At 37.0% G+C, this 17,648-nt stretch overlaps 3 protein-coding genes across 4 annotated transcripts; 1 reads left to right on the top strand and 2 right to left on the bottom strand.

Moving 5' to 3' along the window:
- Window positions 1–8: 8 nt before the first annotated feature.
- On the bottom strand, window positions 9–9,085 carry si:ch73-335m24.2 (protein eva-1 homolog C). 2 transcript variants are annotated; one of them, XM_053631178.1, is made up of 8 exons: window positions 7,421–9,085; window positions 5,342–5,544; window positions 5,101–5,224; window positions 4,849–5,001; window positions 3,952–4,095; window positions 3,765–3,836; window positions 1,079–1,159; window positions 9–781 (listed from the first exon to the last, which is right to left on the bottom strand). In XM_053631178.1, the coding sequence occupies exons 1-8, from the start codon at window positions 7,620–7,622 to the stop codon at window positions 396–398; spliced, it is 1,365 nt and encodes a 454-aa protein (XP_053487153.1). In that variant the 5' UTR covers window positions 7,623–9,085; the 3' UTR covers window positions 9–395. The 2 variants fall into 2 exon arrangements, with proteins under 2 accessions (XP_053487153.1, XP_053487152.1); XM_053631177.1 differs by lacking the exon at window positions 1,079–1,159 and having other exon boundaries at window positions 7,421–9,074.
- Window positions 9,086–9,258: 173 nt separating this feature from the next.
- clic2 (chloride intracellular channel 2) lies at window positions 9,259–13,778 on the top strand. Its single transcript, XM_053631179.1, has 6 exons — window positions 9,259–9,768; window positions 11,036–11,145; window positions 11,540–11,665; window positions 11,908–12,008; window positions 12,793–12,974; window positions 13,194–13,778. Exons 1-6 carry the CDS (start codon window positions 9,721–9,723, stop codon window positions 13,353–13,355), a joined length of 729 nt encoding a protein of 242 aa, XP_053487154.1. The 5' UTR covers window positions 9,259–9,720; the 3' UTR covers window positions 13,356–13,778.
- Window positions 13,779–14,315: 537 nt separating this feature from the next.
- Window positions 14,316–17,337, bottom strand: urp1 (urotensin-related peptide 1). The gene is made up of 5 exons (XM_053631180.1): window positions 16,890–17,337; window positions 16,125–16,253; window positions 15,994–16,034; window positions 15,795–15,900; window positions 14,316–14,804 (listed from the first exon to the last, which is right to left on the bottom strand). Exons 1-5 carry the CDS (start codon window positions 17,092–17,094, stop codon window positions 14,773–14,775), a joined length of 513 nt encoding a protein of 170 aa, XP_053487155.1. The 5' UTR covers window positions 17,095–17,337; the 3' UTR covers window positions 14,316–14,772.
- Between the last annotated feature and the right edge of the window lie 311 nt (window positions 17,338–17,648).

Below are 17,648 nucleotides of genomic sequence, written 5' to 3'. Positions count from 1 at the left end.
AAAGGGTTCTGTTTTTTTTTTTTATTTCATTTCATTATTTGATTTACTATCAAAACATTACATTACAAAAATTCTCACAAATAAACAAACACTTATATCCCATGATAATATCCAACAGAAAGTTATAGAAGGTTATGTATGTTCAGTAATAGACACACAACTAATAGTAATACTGTATATACTGTATATTTTAACAAGGTGTTTATTATATGTAACAATTATTAATCTTGCAAGTCTTGCAATGGTTTATGAGACACATTATTGGAATGAATGCATGACAATATAATTTTTTATCTCATTTAATAATATAGATGAGTGTTAAAGTCCTCTACAAAACTGGTCAAAACTTCAGCACAATAAGCAGGGGCATGACTGGAGTGTGTTCATTTCTAAAGTCAGGCAGATGAAAGTTTGGATTTATGGATGGCGTAAGGGCTGGAATTGCAAGGTGGCCAAATGTCTCCATTTGACACCTCTGCTTTGTCCCTGTCCTCATCTCTCTTGTCTTCCATAACCACTGTCATGACCATCTCTGGGCTGAACAAGTCAGCTCCACGGTAAGGGTATGTAAAGCGAGGAAAGGAAGAGTCTAATGAGATATTGTCGTCATTGATCAGCCCACGGCGTGATCTGTGTGCAGTCTTGATCTCATCCTCTAGATCGGACACCAAGTCCTTCACGTCCCGCACCAGTGTAGATTTCACACCAAACAGACACAGCAGGAAGACCAAGCCAGCACATATGCCTGAGACAAAGTACAGAGCCACTGTCTCTGGAAGCCCTTATGACATGGACAAAAAGAGACAGAATACAATCACCTTAAGTCTCTGCAATCATAAATAAATACCTGGTACAGTCAGAAAAAAGTAAAATAAATTTTTTTTTTTTTTTTTTTAAAAAGGAACAGACATGCAAGGTTTTTAAAATAAAATGTTTCTGACATAATTAGTATTGGAAAAGGCCATTGCTGACTGCTGGTGTGAGTAAAGGGAAAAAGCAAACCTCTTTTTAAAAATTATTTTCTAGTAAAATTATTTGTTTTTATATGCATGCATATGGTCCAGATTAGCTAACCTACCCTTGATCTGGAAAAAGATTTCCAAAGTGTTGGTGAAAATGTTTTGTGGTCTGTACACACCAGGGCCAGTGTACCAGCCACCTGTAGAGGGGGAAAGCAGCCTCAGCAGTCAGCATGACCATTCATTAAATTATACTGTACAGCCAATATATGTATTATATAATATAATATTATGACCACCTCATTAACATCTCTATCAGAAATGTCCTTTTAACCATATGGAATGGTAGATTGTGTTAATTCTGCATTTTAGTGGGATTTAGTCTGCTTTTCAACATGCATTCATCGTCTGTAAACACTCTGTCCTGGTCAGACTATCCCAGGAGCACTGGGCACACACACACACACACACACACAGACAATATACACATCATACTAAACTGATAAGTTGTTTCTGCTATTTTAATAAAGACCAGGTAAAAATTCTTAAAGAAACTGTGGTATATAACTGTGGTAATAATATTGGTTAATTTAAGTTAAACCAGCGAGTCCATGATTGTGGTACCATTTAGCCCTTGTGACTTGTGAAAGTCACAACCCCTTGTGAAAAACACTGAAGCTAAGAAAACATTCATTTAACCAGTCATTGTTTCTGAATTTTGTTTTGTTTTAAACTCATCTCAGGCTACAATATCTCACATTCATACATGATTTCTCTGGCTGCATCACTTATGAAATACACAACATGTTGCTAACTAGTATCCATGCTAAAGGCTAATAATAACCAATTCTAATAATTGGTTTTTCATTCATAATTGACTTTCAATCTATAATCTGTGTAAGAATAATGTACTTGCAAAGTGGCCTCATCAGTTAATATCACAATATCACTAAAAATAAAGAAAACAATATTGCAGCTATCTGTATTGAGTTGCAATGCAGGAAGCTGCAATATTGTTTTCTTTATTAATGTTTTCTTTTTAATGTTGCAGAATTTGTGGACTTGTGGAATATTCTAAATACAGTGGTGCTTGAAAGTTTGGGATTTATATATATATATATATATATATATATATATATATATATATATATATATATATATATATATATATATATATGACCTAAAACATAATCAGATTTTCACACAAGTCCTAAAAGTAGATAAGGAGAATCCAATTAAACAAATAAGACAAAAATATTATACTTAGTCATTTATTTATTGAGGAAAATGATCCAATATTACATGTCTATGAATGGCAAAAGTATGTGAACCTCTAGGATTAGCAGTTAATTTGAAGGTGAACTTTGAGTCATGGGTTTCTATCAATTTGGATGACAATCAGGTGTGAGTGAGCGCCCTGTTTTACTTAAAGAACAGGGATCTATCAAAGTCTGATCTTCATGACACATGTTTGTGGAATTGTATCATGGCATGAACAAAGGAGATTTCTGAGGACCTCAGAAAAAGAGTTGTTGATGCTCATCAGGCTGGAAAAGGTTATGAAACCATCTCTAAAGAGTTTGGACACCAATCCACAGTCAGACAGATTGTGTACAAATGGAGAAAATTCAAGAGCATTTTTACCCTCCCCAGGAGTGGTCGAAGATCACTCCAAGAGCAAGACATGTAATAGTCTGCGAGGTCACAAAGGAACCCAGGGTAGCATCTAAGCAACTAAAGGCCTCTCTCACATTGGCTAATGCTCATGAGATCTTTTGCTACTCACAGATATGTAATATCGACTCATCCTCAATAAGTAAATGACCAAGTACAATATTTTTGTCTCATATATTTAACTGGGTTCTATTTTTCTACTTTTAGGACTTGTGTGAAAATCTGATGAGGTTCATGCAGAAATATAGAAAATTCTATCACAATTCTTCACAAACTTTCAAGCACCATTGTATTTCATAAGGGTGAATGTGTTCAGATCACAGTGTTAAGTAAATGTGGTAGGACACAATTTAAATAATGTATCCTACTAAAAAATCCTAACAACCTATAACAGATTTATATAAAAAAGAGTTTTGATGATGATGATAATGATGATGATGATGATGATGATGATTATACTTGTGAAGTATTTCAGTGATTATATATCAGGGTAATGTAGTGTGTATATATAATGGGCTGGGACAGGAAATATGCCATCTAAATGTTGTAGATAGGCTTAATTAATGTTAATTTAATTATCTAAAATATTTATCTATGTTTAAAACTTCGTTTACCTTTCTTTACAGCTATATTTATAAATATCTTGCCTGGTTCTTGTTGCTGCATTTTAGTTAGATGCCAAATTTCCTAATTTATCAATGACTGTAACAAAACTTGCACATGCTCTTTTGTTTGTTTGTCATGGAAAGTTCTGTGTAAAGCATTCCATGATTTATCATTCAGTTCTAAAACACATTTTATATATTTAAAGACAAGTTAACATTTGCATTGTAAATGTAAAATGTATTATTAAACCAGTTCAACTAAAAATCCATGTCCCCTCAGTTCCCATCCACAGTTTCAGTCCCACTGTACAATGCTATGTGGAAATTCTCATATATGTTTGCTATTAAATGTGCCATATGTTAAAGATATTAAAAGTCAGAAGATACCTGATAATCAGTGCATCCTGTGAGGCTTTGTTTTTAATTGGATGATTGAAAATGACTTTATATAATGATAATGACTTTAATAATTTTGCAGAAAATCGTTCAATATCCATCTTGTTTGTATAAGCATTACACATCTTACCATGTGTATAATCAGAGATTCGGAAAGGATCTGCGCCTCCACGCCCCACATCTTCCAGCAAATACCTAGGAACTGAATTCACAGTAACAAAGCAAAGGCATCTATGAGTGACCATAAGATCATTTCTCAATACTGTGTGTATGTGCTCATTTATTCCTTGCTTCCTGTGGTATGTCCTGTAACTCACCACATGTGAAAGACACTCGCAGATGTTTGCTGGTGCCAGGAAAGCAGGGGTCGCCAAAGTTCTGCACACTGGCCAGCACGGTGCAGTTTGTTCTGCCGTGACATTTCCATGATACCCTTCTCAAGGCTGATGGTGACAAGCACTCTGAAAGGAAAATGCAGGCACAGAGTATACATAACAGCAGAGAGTGTACAGAGTGCTGCAGGAGTGAGTCCTAAAACCCGGAAATGGGTTAGCAGTTTAGCACTTCCGTTCCACTGACCCAAAGTCAATGGATTTTTTTAATGGGTTTTTGGTTAAATGCCTGAAATAAGGTCTGTGGTTAACACAAGCGCAAGATATTTTCACATTTTATTCTACAGAATTAAATACATCAATAAATAAAATACATCAATAATACCCCACTCATCATTTTACTTAACAAAAAATATATATATATATTTTTTATAGTATTTTCCAGTTGTAGTGTTTTTTCAAATTGTAGTGCTACAAATTCTATCGGAAGCTTAATGTTGAAGTCATGCTTTAGCTTTTTACCTCTGGCGATTGTATTTAGGCTTCAAAATTCATAAAAGTTATGTTCATTTGTGAAGATTATCTTGATGAACAAAACATGTAGAATCATAAACGTTTGTTGCTCGCAGCACTTATTTCTTGCAATAATCCAAAAGCCGACGGAAAAATCCTATTGACTTTTTGTCAAGGGAATCAGGGCGATGCTAATTTCCGGGTTGGCCTACAAAAACACACCATCCCTGCAGCACTCTATTGTTTGCTTGGATTTGCTTTACACTGTATGTTTTGCTTTAACTTAGAGTTAGTGATGGAAATCACAGTTTCTGCTGTTAGTGATAGTTTGTTCACTAGATGGCACAAATGAGCTGTTCAGTCCCAAACCCATGTCAGGCTTCACATGCCCCCCTTGAGGGCATACAGGGGTGTCATGCTCCAGGTGGCCAAAGGTGGCGGAGTAGATGGCCAGCACGGTGTCGTTCTTACAGGCGAGCCTCAGCCTCTCGTTTTCACACGCTGTTCGCAAGCGATGATGTGCTTTGAAAAGGAACGATAAGAATTAGCCTCATTTTATGTCTTAGAAAGTCACTGTTAAATGTGCTACGCAGATGTGTGTGTATGTGTGTGTGCTCTAACCGGGCCGACACTTGTAGGAAACCAGGATGTACTTGGTGGTTTCAGGGCAGGGATCTTGTCCAAACACTCGACTCGCCACAGGAATCTGGCATGCCCTCCGATCCTGGCACTCGGACACCACTTTCTACTCACATACAAAAACAAGCTCAGGCCTACATTCAGAGGACGCAGTACAATTAAACCTCACAACAGAGAGACATTCTACACAACATTGTTATTCAACATTCTTCCCGTATTATACCTGTATGGCGATGGCAGACATGCATTCTGTGCTTTCTTCTGTGATGTTTGTGTTTGCGTCGGGGCATAAGTGCTGACTTGGTATTCGCCGTCCATAGAATGCAGACAAAATAGCCACTGAGGTTTTTGAGGGACATCTGATGCTCAGAGTCTCTCCCTCACATGCGTGGGCTGTGTGGTTCCTCAACACTGTGTGAAGGAAATCTACAGATAGAGAAGAAAAAGTGCTGAACTAGGCTTTAGGTGTTGCCTGTGTTAGTTCAGTAATCAGCAAACAACCTGGGTATTGAAACCACATTAACACTGGAAAGGTGTTGTGTGTAGTACAATACTGCATGCTTTGTCTGAAAGGCCATTGTGGTGTGATGCCGACCATATAACGCTTGTGAAACTGCCTTGTTTTCTTATCTTATCATCGTAGGTGTGGTGCAGAACTATAATATTAAATCATTCACAACACTGCACTTATCTGTTTCCAGAATTACATTGGAATGAATACCTGAAACCTGTTTTGTTTTTTTTTTGTTGTTTTTTTTAATTAAAAATCAGTTGTGCAGAACACCTTAAAAATCTACCCATTAACTGGAATTTGAATACCCAACAATATTTACAGAAAGCGATAAAAATGTCATCTACATTATCTTCACTTATCTTGACCAGCCTAATCCTGGTCACGGTCTGGAGCCAATCCTAGAAACACTGGGCTTGAGGCAGGAAAACGCCCTGGTTGGCATGCCAGTCCATTACAGTGCACCATGCACATATACCACACCTAGGGGCAATTTAGCATAAGCAGTGCACCTACCTGCATGTTTTTGGAGGTGGGAGGAAACCGGAGAGCCTTGAGGAAACCCACACAGACATGTGAAAAACATGCAAAGTGCTACACAGTCAGTAATCCAGGCACAGGGTCAAACTAGGGACCCTGGAGCTGTGAGGCGACAACACTACCGGCTGCATCATTGTGCCGCCAACAGTAATTGTTTATTATAGAAGATAAGAAACGTGACTTAAATTTCAGGACCTCTCACCTTGGGTCTTTTTATTCAATGGCTGTTCATTTTAGAGAAAATTATTAATATGCATAAATATTTTATTGCTTCATTATTCCATCGGCCCACTCTTACTATATTGTCTCAAATCAATTCAGTTCGATTCAATTTATTTTATTTATATAATGTGTTTAACCTTGGACACTGTCACAAAGCAGCTTTACAGAAATCCAGATATAGATTTAAAAAGGCTCTCGTAAAACTGTTTGCAGAAAATGATTACAGATTATGGGGCGCAAAGTTGTCAATCACAAAACCATTAACTGGACTAAAATTCTGCATTACAATTCAAAATCACTTTCAAGTGTTTGGAAGAACAGGTTTTAAACATTATAAGAATATCACATTTTTCTGTGGTTTGGAAAACTCTGTTGTACTCTGACCCATAACACTTAAGTATATAAGTGCATATGAAAATTTTCACCATCAATATTTTTATAGATCTCTGGCAATATAAGGTCTAATTTCCATATGTGTGATAGATTTAATGTTCTTGGTAAAATGGGAAAAAAAGTGTTTTCCTAGCCTTATCCTCCCCTTTCTTCCTCACTGTCGTACCACCTAGCTCTGGTTTCTAAGCTTGAACATGCAAAACTGCACTGATAAGTTTGTGTGTTTGTGTGTGTGTGTGTGTGTGTGTGTGTGTGGGTTTGGGTTGGTCCATCTGTCTTGCCTCCTCACAAAGCTATCACACATACACACACACATGCACACATAGAGCCATGAAATATACAGTAATATAAATACACAAATAAAAATACATTACATGGTGATATTGAATACAGTGAATAGTATACTAAAGGGTTAACTGCCTTTAGCAAACTGCAGACACTAACGGCCTCTTCTTCAGTGGTTTGTTTTGAAAACAATCATAGTGACCCTGATAGTCACCTCTCCAAAGCTGACACTGCAGAGCTATTTTGCACAGGATGTGCGAAAGATAAATCACTTAACAACATGCTCTTCTTCAGGAAGTGCCTACATTGTGTTCACTTGTCTATCATAGAATTTTCGAAAGAAAAACTTACCAGAGAAATCCGGAGCAGACCAGGCATGGTTTGAGTTGAGAGCCAGCAAAAAGCAGAGAAAACACCAGGACAAGGTACAGCTGCATGGACGGGACATAATGCAGGAGTCACATAATGGTCTGGTTTTAACACTGCGAGGTGGCTTGTTTGTTTGTTGCCCTCTGAATTCTGACCAGGAGAAATCACTGATCAATGATGGCATTGTACCCAGAGAAAAACAGGCCTCTTTTCACAGGCGGTGTGAAACAGCTGATGGCTGTGGCTGGCACGCTTTGGAGTGTGCGTCATTTTATTGACATGCAGCAGGTTGACAGTCTGAAGATTGTTATAGCTTATATTATTGTTGGGTCAAAGTGACATTTGATCAAACAAATTCAGTAACAGCAGTGCAGTATTCATTTGCAAAGCAGGTAGACATGAGTATGGCATCAGGTGTTGTGAAATCCCACTGTAAGTGGTATCAGTGATAGTATGTACTGGGAGGCATAGGAGAGTTGGGAGTTGCAGGAGACACAAATACCTTTCATATTGTGCACTGCTTTATCAGCACAAAGTCCATAATTATACACTTTCTCCCTCAGGACGAAGAAGAGCAGCGTGAAGAAAAAAACATACTTCTGCTCACTTCTCCGACCAGAGTAGTCTGTCAACAGGGATCCAGCGTCCCATTCCTTAAAAGCTGACATCAGGATCTCCATGGAAATATCTTTAATGGTCTTTACATTTCACGAAAGTAGTTTGCTTTGATTTCTACTGTCCAAGGAAGTGTGCAGCATGGATTTTAAATCAACACAGGTCTAATACTCACATAGTGGGGGTAGGGGATGCACTGAGCTAAGAGTAAACTCCGCCCTATCCTGCTTCCTGTGCTGTCCCGAGTGTGGCCTTGTTTCATTTCCAGGATTTGTTAGTAATAGCCATCTTAAGGGCTAATTTTGCAATCTTACATTTCATACTGGAAGTCCCCCCCAGCAATATTCTGAGAAAAGAGAACATTAACTTTACCACTTTCTATTTGCCAGTGTGTATATTCTTTTGCCTTGGCATTTTGTTTATTGAAGGGTATTTTCTTGCCTACTGGGACTGTTTCTCAAACAGTTGTGAAATCCCCACAGTGATGCAACAAATCCCCCTCTATAAAGCAGAAACGAAACTCCTCAAAATCCATTTTTAGTTTCCAGTGCTTTGGAGCATGCCTGCCTTTTGTTCACAGAGCTTGGCAACAGGTTCAACTCAATTTTAAGGTAGGCAAATATAATTTCTTAGGTATGTTTCATCCATGTGAGTTCAAACAGTAAAAGTACAGTTTACATGGCATCCATGGTAACAGGCAGCAAACATACTCAGATACCCAGCTATAGTTTAAGTAATAGTTAAGTATAGTTAAGTTAAGTAAACATTGAATCATGAACTTAAGACCTCATCAGTGACTCAGTAATTCCCTTTAAATATCTAGATGATCTTCCTTTTTGTTTCACTAACCAACAGTTTCTTAACATTGATCACACACTCACAAGTGCAACTCCCACTCCCATCACCATCGCCCTCTGCATGACTCATGGCTCATGAGATCAGAGTCTGCTCTCTTCCAAGACTTCTGAAAGAAGCTTCTAGAAGGCATGTGAACACTAAAACAAACCTGTAAACAATTCTAATTTGAATTCTGATCAAATTCAACTAACTACCTATACACCAGCTAGAGTTCTGTTGTTTGTTTCATTTAAACATAACTCATTGGCTTTTAACACAAATCAAAGTGTTTTAAAAGTACTTTTAGATTCTCTCCCTACATCCTACACCTGTGAAAGTTTTATTTCTTTTTCCATTAATTAAACTAAGTAAGAGAGAAGGGCATTGTGGTTCGACATAGTGGAAGCTTTGTTTTGGGAGTCACAGGCACTGAGAGTAGTGTAACTGAGAGGCAGGCTGGAGCAGAAATAGCACACATGTTAAGTGTTGATGGCTTTAGTGAATGGAACGTAAGACCACTCCATACGTTGACGTTTCATTCTTTGTTAATCAAGAGTTGGGTAATAAAATGTGAGCTATTTTTAAACACTGTATCCACTTGGCCCCTAGTTTATATAAGTCGATGCCACACCCATCTGACTGTCCCACCCCTCAGACTTAAAGTGTTGAAGGAACAGATCCCCAACCAGCCAGTGTATATGTGTGTGTATTTGTGTGTGTGTGTGTGCATGTGCGTGTGGTGATTTTTTCCCCCGCTTGGTCACATCCTAATTTGTAGGATCACTGCTGAACAAGTTTTGAGCTAACAAGCATCCAGATTGTGGAAAATAATGGCACTACAACAGGATAAAGAACCAAGCATTGAGCTCTTCATAAAGGTCGGTGCTTTCTACTTTCATTAATATTACTCACTTAAATTTGCAAGGGTTATATAAGGAATTAAACATTTGTTAATGAAATATGCCTATGTTAATTTCAATATGTTAACTCCCTCAGTTCTACTAAGGCAAGCAAAACTAAATAGACTTACCTCTATCTTTTACCTACAAAATAGATATACAGCGTCAGTTCTGTTTTTGTTTCCAATTCAAAGTGAATAATGATGTCCAGGCTTTAACTATAACTAAAGATGTCAGATGTATAAAAAAAAAACATGTCAGGGTTCTAAATTTGACATTTGTTTATACTGACAGGATTTTACTTTATTACGAAACATTATCTCAACTTGATATCATGAGAAATGTATACACATTCAAACAAAAAAATGCTGATGTAACTGGAGAATGTTACAAATTTATGAGTGTAAGACTGTACTGGTTTTATATTATTATATTATTATATTATTGTTGAATGACAGACTACAGCTGATATTTGTCCACTCTTTATCAGTGATCTCTGTGTAAAGAGGCAAAGATCTTCTTTATGCTCATTCTGAATTGGAAGTTTATTGTCCTGTTGTTAAGTTGTCGTAGTGACATAGTAGTGCCTGGTGTGTAACTGTCCTCTTATACGCTGCTCTTTATCACAACGTACACACCTCAAGAGATGACGAGGGGTGGCATCTTATCTAACACACACAGGGAAACACTGGAAATCCTAGACCCCTGCCTGAGGCCCAACAGACGCAGACACGCATGCTTGTACATGCACATGTAGATATTTTAATACTCATGTTAATTCCCCTATTATATGGAAAACTTTGGCAATAAACACAATGACCAGGTGCCAGAAGATTATTCAACTGAAATATGGCACAAGAACTTATTTCTAATAAGTTGCAGGTGGGCTTGTAGTGGACTAAAGTTGATTCCTCTCTTTGGATTAATTTCTATAAAAAGCCTCAGCACCCAAACACACACAGACACACAGCTACCGCTTTTTATCTTCCTCTTTGAGAGCTTTTTTTCTAAGGCAGCGGCCAGAAAATAGACTGCGATTTAAGGCAGAATAATGAATTAGGAATTAGGAGGAAAAGATAAACTGCGAATTATTCCGTCTCCTAATTAATAACTAGGAACCCAACTGCACGTTGTGATCCTCTACACAGCTAGAAGGGTATTTTTTCTTCCAATTTTAGTGTAAGAATGTGAGACCCTGTGTGTCTGGCTACAGCGTTAAACACAGATTTGCCCTGTGTATCTCCAGGCAGGCCATGATGGAGAGAATGTGGGGAACTGTCCCTTCTGTCAGAGTCTCTTCATGGTGCTGTGGCTGAAAGGAGTCAAATTCACAGTTACTACAGTCGATATGAGGAAGTAAGTGTTGCCCCTGACCATAATAATTCCCAGATTGTGATTTTCAGCTACAGAAATTTGATCAGATGTTGCATTCTTGTAATAATCAGGTTCAGAGGTGGCCATGGATATGTATTACAGACTAGCAGTCATGCCTATGTTATTTACATGTGTTACAGTATTACTGTTTGCATTAAGCAAATAAAATCAGTCACTCAGTCATTCTGAGTGTCACAGCCAGCCTCTCCCACATCCGGGTGCTTTGCTTAATGAATAACAAAACATGTGAAAGAGTAATTAATCATCACTGGCCTGATTCAGAAACAAATGATGACCAATAAGTGCACCATGTGATTGATGAATTCATCCACACCCTGTAGGCCACACACTGACTACTCTAATTTTTGATGTGCAGGAAGCCAGAGGAGTTGAAAGACTTAGCTCCAGGGACTAACCCTCCTTTCCTCCTATACAACGGGGCCCTTAAGACTGACTTCATGAAGATTGAGGAGTTTCTCGAGGCAACTCTTGCCCCTCCCAGGTATGCATATACACTTAATCCAATCTCTTGACATCTAGAACTCTACTTAACTGACTTTGTTGATTAATAACAAATATATTATGGTATTAAAAATAATGGAATAATTTCATATGGTATAACCTGTTCAAAATCAATTTGGCACCACATAAGCCATGATTAACCAGGACATACTGTACACACAGATATACAGCAGTACACGCATACACACATATCTCACTCAGTCTCTCCTGCTCTACCCTCAGATACCCTCATCTCAGTCCTCTGAATAAAGAGTCATTTGATGTGGGTGCTGATATTTTCGCCAAGTTTTCTGCTTTCATCAAGAACAGTCCAAATAACCGAGGTTAGTTATATTTAATCAATGTTAAAAAAATGCACTTAAATGATTGATTAGTTCATTATTTACATCTAAATACTTTATTAGGACACCTGCACAGCCAATGCATAAAATCATGCAGATACAGGTCAACAGCTTCAGTTCATGTTCAACAATGTGATCTTAGTGATTTTGACCATAGCATGGTTGCTGATGCCAGACAGGCTGGTTTGAGTATTTCAAAAACTACTGAGCTCCTGGGATTTTACACAGAATGGTGCAAAAACCATCAAACAATCCAGTGAGCAGCAGTTCTGATAAGAGGAGAATGGCTTGAGCTTACAGGAAGACTATGGTACTAACTAGTGAACCATTTTTTAAGTTCTGATATCTCAGAACTCACAATATGTTGAACCTTGAGGTGGATGGACTACAACAGCAGAAGCCCTTATCAGATTTCGCTCCTGTCAGCCAAAAACAGGAATGTGACGCTACAGTAGGCACAGGCTCACACAAACTGCACAACGGATAAACATCGCCTGGTCTTTCTCCAATCTTCACCTGTCCAGTTTAGGTTAACCTGTGACTACTGAAGCCTTGGATTACATTCTGATATTTGATGTGTACATTTACTGAAACGTTTCACGTGTATCTGCATGACTTTATGCATTGCGCTGCTGCCACATGATTGGCTGACTGGATAATTGCATGAATATGCAGGTGTACAGATGTTCCTAATACAGTGGATGGAGTATAAAAAGTGCTACAGAAGTACAAATAAGATACATTTGTTTATTCTTTGTCCACACAGTACAAGAGCAGGCTTTGCTAAGGGAGTTTACACGCCTTGATAATTATCTAAACACACCACTGCCTGAGGAAATAGACCACAACTCCACCGAGGACATTTCTGTCTCCAAGAGGAAGTACCTCGATGGCAACCGCCTGACGTTGGCAGACTGCAACTTGCTGCCCAAATTACATGTGATCAAGGTGAGACAGACAAGTTGAAGTGAAAGAAAAATGTGTTCTTGAAATGTTTTAAATGTATCATGGAATAGACAAAATATTAGCTGTGCCTGATAGCTCTCTTATTATGAGTTTTGAGAAGATACGTGTCCTTAATGTTTGGTATATTCTGGGGTATATTTTTTTTAACAATGTGCAGTAAACCAAAAGTCATATTATGTCTCATTTTCTCTATATTTGAAGGTTGCTGCCAAGAAGTACTGTAACTTTGAGATTCCGGCTCATTTCACTGGCGTACATCGCTACTTGCAGTATGCATATGAGAGAGAGGAGTTCAGACAGACTTGTCCAGCCAGCGTTGAGATTGAGAAAGCCTATCTGAGTGTTGCTAGCAAGAGGACATAAATCTCCAGCTAAGACAGTCTTGCATTTCCACCAACTCTATACATGAAGGAGGACATTCAGCCTAAATTTTGTAAATAGCTTTAAATTAATTAAAGTGTCAGGTTCAGTTTAAATAACTGAATTCTGTGAGTGTGGTATAATATTGAGTATAATATTGAAATGTTTATTAATGTGCTGAATTGTGCTAGAGTGCCATTTAATGTTGATTTTTTTCCCCCCATTTATTTAGCCCATTAACATAAAACACTAGAGATTCAGATAAGTAATTCTCTAGAAATGTTATTTAATGATGAATAATATCTTAATTTGTCATATTGGCATGTTATATTTTTCAAACAGGAATCCCTGAATAATTGCTTTATAATTCACTTGCATAACCCCTTATGTAGCCTATTAAATGAGTCATTTGTGCAATTTAATGTACATCAAATGTGATTTGCTTTGTCCATAGTGTATATATGTATTTTACACAGAGAAAAATTCTTTTAAAAATGTTTACACTCTTTTTTTCATTTTATTTTTTTGTTTTTAGTTCTATGGGATTTTTTCTACGGAAATATCTTATCTGAAGCCCTACAAGAAAGCGTTTCTATTTGATAAAAGTTTCCAAGATGAAGCCTTTAAGAAAGCTACATCTGTTAACCATACAACAGAACCTTGAAGAACCTTTTCCCCCCTGAGTTTATCTATTCAATCCTAACATTTACACGTTATATATATATATATATATATATATATATATATATATATATATATATATATATATATATACATAGTATTATGTATACATGTATCATGCAATTACAGTATAGCAATGTAAGGTAAATGTGAGTTAAAACACTATACCATAACAAAGCATACTGGCAAATTTATCTCTGAATCAACATATACTGATCTTTCATGTTATGTACATGTACAGTTCAGGTATTCTGCATTCATCTACACAATAACTAATTGTATTACAGAAAATGTTACATTCAGATCATAGTACCATTACTAAAGAAAAAGGTCAAATGTATTTCATTTCACAATTTTAATTAAAAATAAAAATAATTTCATACATATCACCAACATTGTGCACATCTTTTTGTTCTTTTGTGTGCTTATGAACATGCAGATTTTAGAATGAAGACGTACTGCTGATTGAAAAATACAGAGGTGATTCAAATTTGCTGTACATAATGCTTGTAACATGTACAGACACAGTGTTGGCCTCATCAAAGCTCCACTTTTCTACATAACTATTTTACAGAGATTATCTGTATTCATGTTGTTTAAAAATATATCCATGTTCTAGTTTAATGTACTGTAGTTAAATTAATGCACACGTTGCTAAAGGGCTGATGGATTGATGCTTGAGGGAGAAGACAAACGTGACCTTTTTGATGACTGATCCTCTGTAATTCTCACAGGACTTCTAGTTTGTTACACAGTACTTCCAGAAACAGGCTGTCAAGGAGAGACAAAGACAAAGAGCTTCATTGTTCGGTATTTCTAGCAGTGTGACAATATATTGCTTTGATGATATTCTGTGATCCAAAAAAAAAAAATAGTTATACTATTAACATCAAGCGATAGTGCTTCTGAAAATGCTGAAAATGATTAATGAAATCAAAAACTGAAATAGTCTACAAGGTTTTCAAAACAAGATAACAGAGGCACACCAGGCAAAACAAAAAAACAAGAAAAAACCAACCTGATTACATGAGAAATGTGGTTACAAGTGTAATGTAGTTGGATTTCCTTAGATTCCATATAAATTGTCACAAGAAAAGGTCTGGATGCAAACCCCACTGCTTAACTTTACACGTGTTCTTTCTAAATGATCACGAGAATTTTTACAAAGTGTGAGACCATGTTCATTAAAAAAAAGAGAAATTATATTTCTGTACTATATTGCTAAGCAGTGCACAGCAAAGTCCCCAGTGTTGAATTAACACCTAGAGTGTTGCATTAACTCTTTCAGTGTTCATTTTTGTCCAGTTGGACATGAATACAGCTAAAGGTGTTCCTTAATTTACATATGAGTATCCATAGTCTTAAAAGAAAATATTCCGTTTTCTCAAACCAAATAATTGAATAATATCTGACTTCAGTATAAAACTGTGAGCGCATTATGTGATATCGTGAAAAAAAAAAACCATGCTATGGGGTTGTGCAGTTAGTTTTCCATTCCTAATCATAAGCAATCTATATTGGTTCTCTTCCGATTAACCTGGCACATCTCAATATGAGGTTTACAGCAGACTATATTTACTTCTCATTCTACAGTCTAACCATTGCATAAGACAGTTATAAACATGCTTTTTTTTTTGTACATTTCCTTTATGTATAAGAACCCTAGACCTATAATAGCCTGATTGTGCTTTAGTATTCCTGAAGAGCTATAACAACTAATATAGACAAATCATGCTGCTATTTCACAAAGCCATGGCTGACCTCTCTTGTTGGGTTTCGGTAAATTCTGCTCAGATCGAAGAAAGCCTTGAGAGCGCAGCTTGTCTGCTGCTGCTAATTTCATGACTACTTCTTTTAAGTCATCCATCTGAAAGACCATTTTCATCGATGTTACACAAGCAGCAGATTAATCACTTGAAAGGAAATGAAACATGAGACAACAACATCATAAGGTTCTTACCATGTGGTTCATTTTATCCTGCTGGAGATTTTCTTTCGCTCCTGAAACATGCAAAACAAAACCAGGTTTAAATCACAGTAAAAGGTGAAAACTAATACATGTGATCTATACACATCCTCACATCCTCTCACCATTAGGCCAAGAGTCGATCTCTCGTTCCTGGTGAAGCAAGATGGGAAGGATGGTTTTGACATCTCTTTGTGTGCTCAGGTCATTGCTCTGTCCATCCTCTATTTCTGTCACCAGTTTCTGAAGGAGGTCTGGTAGAATACAGAAGCTTGGCATTAATGCATTATGCTATCTGATAGAGTGGCACTTATAAATATCCTAGTAAGCATACAGTTTTAACTGTGGGAACAATTGATTGAGCGATGACATTTTTGCAGAACTTCAGAAGCATATCAAGTCTCTGCATTTTGAAAAAATAATTCAGGGGCACCTAGATATTCATCTTATCTAATTTAAAAAGTCAACTCAACTTTAGGTCTTGGGCTAAATTAGCTCTAGAATGTATGGTATTTTTGTAGTCTGAACACTGTGACACAACAGGAAACATAATGTAAGCAGAACAGAATCCAATACCTACTGAATTGCATTTCAATTGTATGAAATTGTATTAAAAACTTCAAATTGTAAACATTTTTTATTATTTCACATAAAAATCTATCCCTTTCCATAAAGGTTCCTAAGACAGCCTGTAAGCAAACTGGCACTGTAATAGCATCAATATGAAAATGTAATATATATTGCAATCAAGTACTGTAAAATGTCATTTTATAGTATATATATCATGTGTCTGTTACTGTAACCCCCAGTTCTGCATCTGTTACAGATGAAGTTAAATTAAAACCCTATGTCTTGTCTTTCAAATTGGTCGAGAAACTGGCTGAACTTACCTTCCTGTGGTGTGAGTGCTGTATCTGAGTATAAAGGTAACGCATTATCTGCAGGGAAAACCAAGGCCAAAATGTAGAGCAGTGCAACAGACAGCATGCTGACAGAATCTGGAACCACTTGAGTCTTTGCTTCCTGGCTGTAGGAAGGGACTTCAGTTTTATATCTTCCAGGGCCATCTATCCTGGATGGATCAATATCGCTCATGTCACCTCATCAGTGTAAATGGTTTGGATGTGACAGTACTCTCGTCATTGGTGTAATTCAGGTTGTGCTCACAATTCATAGGGTTGCTATCTCTGCTTGCACAGTGAGCCCTACCAAATGTTGACTCTCTCCTACCAATCAGCCACTGTCCAGCCGTCTCATATTGTTTATGGCCTACGTGGCTTGTCAGACATATGGGCCATATGGACCATTTTTAAAAATGTCAAAGCATAGCATTGTCTTCATGCAGGCCTAAAAGATGCAAGCTAATATAAAATCATCTTGGATTATGTAGTATCATTACTGTAGTATCATTTTCCCTATTGAACAATTAAACAAACAAACAAACAAGTAATTGGTGGCACGGATCCACCAGAATAAAGCAGTTATTCTGAGTAGACAATGTTTTATTTAGAGATACAGTACTACGTAGTCAAACAGGTTACCAATGAATAAGAAGTTTTGCAGAAATACAGACTAATTTCATGTTTATAAGTTAATACAACATTTGAATGATTTGAAATGCATACAAATTTTTTAAATCCAAATTATTG

This window comes from Ictalurus furcatus, chromosome 8, assembly GCF_023375685.1.
Source record: "Ictalurus furcatus strain D&B chromosome 8, Billie_1.0, whole genome shotgun sequence".
NCBI classification, from domain to species: domain Eukaryota; kingdom Metazoa; phylum Chordata; class Actinopteri; order Siluriformes; family Ictaluridae; genus Ictalurus; species Ictalurus furcatus.
Note: the sequence above shows the minus strand (reverse complement) of the source record. Positions and strands in the feature narration are given on the sequence as shown.